Source organism: Nicotiana tabacum, chromosome 6 (assembly GCF_000715075.1).
Source record: "Nicotiana tabacum cultivar K326 chromosome 6, ASM71507v2, whole genome shotgun sequence".
NCBI classification, from domain to species: Eukaryota; Viridiplantae; Streptophyta; class Magnoliopsida; order Solanales; family Solanaceae; genus Nicotiana; species Nicotiana tabacum.
This window is the reverse complement of record NC_134085.1, coordinates 103,360,039-103,365,056: the sequence shown is the minus strand read 5'-3', so window position 1 is coordinate 103,365,056 and position 5,018 is coordinate 103,360,039. Positions and strand designations below refer to the sequence as shown.

The window sequence follows — 5,018 nt, the reverse complement described above, 5'->3', positions numbered from 1 at the left end:
ATGTCAAAACAAGCTTAATAGATTCATATATGTACCTGTACAGTTAACGAGCTTATATTATTACTATTATCTTAACATGCAAACATTATTTTAAACAAAGAAAGATAAATGAACAGCATTCAATAATAAGGTCAAGTAGGAGAAAATATAATTTTGTCGTAATTTTATGCGAATATATATCATTTTAGTAATTTTCAAGTAGGAGAAAAGATGAGGTAGCTTGAACTGATAAAAGGAATATATTATTGGTAAGGACATGAATGTGAGGAAGAGGAAAACAAAAATATATGAGGTAAAATAAGAGAACGTATATATGTGCTAAGTAAACTTACAATTAATAGTATAACATAGAAGATGGAAAATAATCTTTCACTTTCTTTATAATTAGAAAGGAATACAAAGATTTGTTACAGAATTTGGGTATCTTATTGTAGCATTAAACAATTTATTGCTTATTGTACTCAACTATTGATTCATGATGTAAAATGTGAATAATAATAATAATAAACAAATTGGAAAATTATTAACCAACAAGGAATTTAGCCAAAATAAGAGATATTATTCTCACTGGATATGGTGCTAAATTCAGTGGTTGTAGACGGTTGCGCATACATGGCATCAGAAGAAGAAGATATCGTTGAAGGCAGCGATAACGGTGGTGGTGGTGGAGGCGGCGGCGGCGGCGGCAGTGCGGCGACGACCGAAACAGCTCCAGAAGCAAGCAGTGATGAAATATGAGAAGATGGAATATTAGTGAGAGTGGTGGTATCCCCAAATTTGTACTTCAATATCTCTGCCCTAACAACATTTAATTCCATTTGTAAAGCTTGAACTTGCTGTTGTAAAGCAGAAATAGCTCCCATGCAACCATACACTGGATCTCTTAACCTTACATTAGCTTCATAAACTAAACTATTAGCTGTATCTGCTCTTTGGTTCTCAGGTACCTCCTGCATTAATTAACCAATTTTACTTGGAAATAGAATAATGTTCAAGATAGATATAATTAACTAAATAAAACTATATTTATTCCAACAATTTATACTTCTAGATGAGATAGTCATACAATTCAATATATAGTAGCAAATATAGTAGCAGAAATTTCTCCAAGAGTATTCAAACTTAAAAGAAGTAAAAAGAATTCATCGACAAAGGGTGTCCATATATGTTGTATACCTCTAAAGTAATATTTTGCCTATATATATATATATATATATGCATATAGTGTAATTTTTCGATGAATGGTGATCAATTAACCAGCCTTACAAGAGTGTAGCTTCGGCCCTGAGATAGAGGTACGTTATTCAAGTCTCATCGCCACCAAATATCAAAAAGAATTTTCACGTGCAGGCTCAAAAAGAAAAAGAATTTGGCCTGCACACGAAGGGTGTGTTGTAAATAAAAGGGTACCCATTCTAACAGCTAAACTTCTATATAAGATGGCCATACAATTCAACATTGAGGATTGTTCAGGTAAAGAAAAACCCAAGAGGAGAATATTTGATAAAGGTACTTACCATTAGCATCTTGGAAACATTACTTGCACCAAAAACCTTGTGAACAGAAGCAAACTTTTGGGGTTCATGAGGGGAAAAATAGGGAGAAAATGGACATTCTTGAGCACAGCGACGTCTCAAAAGCTTACAGGCAGCACAAGGTGTTACAGTGTTTAAGGTCGTTGTAGTTCCTGGATTCCCCAACAAATATCTCTTTCCCATCTGCGAGTAGTCATCTGCTTCCCTCTTTATTTTTTTCCCTATCTCCTCATATCTCTCCCTAAAACAATAGAAATATTCTTTGGTTAAAAATTAGTGATTCACAAATATGATTCTTTATTATTGAAGTTCCTAAAACATCTTGTAACAAAAAAAGAAGCCATCCTTCTAGAAGAAATGATTTTTTTTTTGTTATAAATAAATTAACCAAAAGGTTTGCAGTAGAATATGGTTGAATATACCTTTCTCTTGACATTCAGGCATACTATCTGTATACGGAGCTAAAGCTAAAGTAGATTTAAGCAGAGAGAAAAAAAAAGGAGAAGAGGAAAGGAAGGAAGTTTTTGGATTGGAGGAAGAAGGAAGAAATATGAGTGTGGGTTTTGAGGGAGGGGGGAGGGGTAGAAAAGTGTGCTTAAAAGGCAAGAAATACAATAAAAAGTTGGTCAAGAGTACATTTAATTATACAAACTGACCAATGAGACCGAGTTAATTAGTATATGCTACTGCTGGTTACTATGAACTAATAAAGTGGCCGAAAATTCCCTTTTGTTCATGAGTAATTGTGGCCCTCTACATAGCTGCTGTACGAGGATTCAGTTCAACAATCAAGTATGGGATTTTACTCAATAATGGCAATCTTACACTACATGAATGAGAATTGAAGGGAGTCATCTCCGAGTAATTAGAGTATAGATCAAATATAGAGTAAGAATTTTTCTAGTAAATATATTGGTACTTCATCCCTCTATCCCAAATTTCGCTTCCCCCATATATATATAGTAATTGAAAATTAACCAATATTTTAAAATATATTCATTCATGAATATTTGATACAAAGAGAATTACATTTTATAATTATCCTGTATTCTTTGATTACGTTAATATTAATTTGAAATAAATTTATTCTCATTTAATTTTGAAATTTGGTCAAAACGGTGTCACACCTTCTTTTTTTACACCCCAAGGGCATATAAGGGAGTTTTTCCATTTAAAGTGACATTATTCGAAATGAGATTATTTATTTAATCAGAGTCGCCACTTGGAATAGTTTATTTGGTGTCCCAAGTCACCGGTTTATTTTAAATCCCAAATCGAGGAAATTTCGACTTTCCTTTTGAAGTCTGCGAACCAGAAATTCTAAATAAGGAATTCTGTTAACCTGAGGGAAGGTGTTAGGCACCCCCGGATTTCGTGGTTCTAGCAAGGTCGCTTAAACTATTATAATTGGCCTATTATCTGATTTGTTACATGTTTTAGCCTATAGTACAATTTTTAACTTATTAACCGCTTTTAATTATCTTAAAATGCTTTTTAGGAGAATTCAACGTTATTTAAAATACATCATGAACCACGCCACATGAAATACACCCGCACTCCACCACATATTTTATTTAACGTTGTCGAGATTAGGATTTGAGCCACATGAAATGCACACCCGAGTTTAAGGAAATTAATTTAAATAACGCGCCTAAAGCAACTACGCACTGATAAGGTTTGCGAAGGCCATGGAAGATTCAACTAAATGGCACACCTCGATTTCTAAGGGCTAAAATTAATTAAATGAGGGCCATGAGTTTTGAGATTTTATTTGGCACGGCACACCTTGATTCCAATTTTAAAGAAAGCTCGAATTAAGCTTTTGAGGGTCGTAAACTATATCTTACTTAATATGGCGCCTCAAATCTAATTTAATGAAATCTAATTAATTAAGCACTAAGGGCAAAGAAAGGAGTGGGCTCACGTAAAGCCCATACCACGTTGCTTATTTGGAAGGGGCCTAAACCAACAGCAAGCCCAGTTGCTTATTTGGAGCATTTATGCGTCCAGCCACAAAGAAAGGAGTGGGCTCACGTAAAGCCCATACCACGTAACGGCAAACAGAACAACATTTTATAACTGGGCCAAGAGCTACAACCCAGTTACATGGATCAACGCCAATGAATGAATCCAAACTACGTTTCTTCATGCAACTCTAAAGATCAGAATGATTACTGATAACATTATAGCTTTAGACAAACACAAAGCACATTCATCATGCTAATTTTCATTCCATAATTAAATATAATCCTGATGCTACAACAATTTCGATACAATAAACATAGCTCTTGGAATCTAACAAAGTCCATAACAGTAAACATGATTCCCAAGCAAAGAAAAGCATTTGCTAGCATGAAACCCCACAAGACAATTCTGATTTCATGCTTAACCATATCACTTTAACGAATTCAAACCAGTCCCTAAAATACAAATACTGATTCTCACAACTTGAACAGATATGAAGCAAAAAGTATGTAGCTTAGCCTAAAACTTCTATTACAGTGATCTCATGATCCATACATGTCCAAATAACCATTTTAATGACTTTGCAAACCATAAGAACAGAACCTCAATTCATTTGAACCATAGTTCAGCTAACTCCTTTCTCATTTCTCACAGTAACAGAATCCAGAAATTAACACAATATCTACTTAAATTTAGAAGTCATACCAATACTCTCAACAACATAGATTCATTTTCACAACATATGAATAGCAAGAGAAAAGCTTAAATAACACGTATAGTACAGGATTTACTACATAATGCTAAAAAAGTAGAAGCAACAGAAGAAATAAGTTCAAATATGGCTTGTATTCAATCAGTTTTCCACTCAAAATGTATGTTCACAATCAACTTGTTGTCCATGATTTGGAAAATTACCTGGATACAGCAAAAACAAACCAAAAATGTGCTTGGAGTCAGCTAATAGTAGCAACAAATAGAATCAGCTTCAAAAACCTGTAACACCAAATAAAAATCCACTTCTTCCAACCTGTAAAGAGCCCAGATGATCAATAAATTATAAAGTCTCGAAAATCTGATTAGCTAAGAAGTTCTAAGGCATAATTAGACCAGTTTTGACCAAAGAAATGCAGAGAATTTTCAATACTCTTTCAAAGTCTTTAAAGCTCAGTCGTTTTTTTTAGTATTTTTCAATCTCCAAAATCTGACTTGTGTGTCAAGAAACAATGCTTTTATAAGGAGCTTTTAGGGCAGCAGAAATGAGTCAAGTTTATGCCCTTTACCCCTTTTCAAATTTTCATTTTTGCTCATATGTCTTTAGCCTGAAAATCAGCTTTCTAAATTAGTCCAAATCCCATCTTCTAGGCAGTTTCCTAAGTTAGTTACAAGAGATTCCCTATCCTATAATTCCTAAACTAACCCTTAAGAACCATATTTTTACCCCAGTCTACCTCATGGGTCAAGTTGACCGAATAGCTTAAACCAAAATGAACGGGTTGCTTTTTGCAAATGGGTCAGAAA

At 34.0% G+C, this 5,018-nt stretch overlaps 1 protein-coding gene across 1 annotated transcript; it reads right to left on the bottom strand.

Annotated features, from left to right (window-relative positions):
* Positions 1 to 355: 355 nt before the first annotated feature.
* LOC107805527 (LOB domain-containing protein 15-like) lies at positions 356 to 2,101 on the bottom strand. Its single transcript, XM_016629585.2, has 3 exons — positions 1,958 to 2,101; positions 1,518 to 1,776; positions 356 to 950 (listed from the first exon to the last, which is right to left on the bottom strand). Exons 1-3 carry the CDS (start codon positions 1,969 to 1,971, stop codon positions 540 to 542), a joined length of 684 nt encoding a protein of 227 aa, XP_016485071.1. The 5' UTR covers positions 1,972 to 2,101; the 3' UTR covers positions 356 to 539.
* Between the last annotated feature and the right edge of the window lie 2,917 nt (positions 2,102 to 5,018).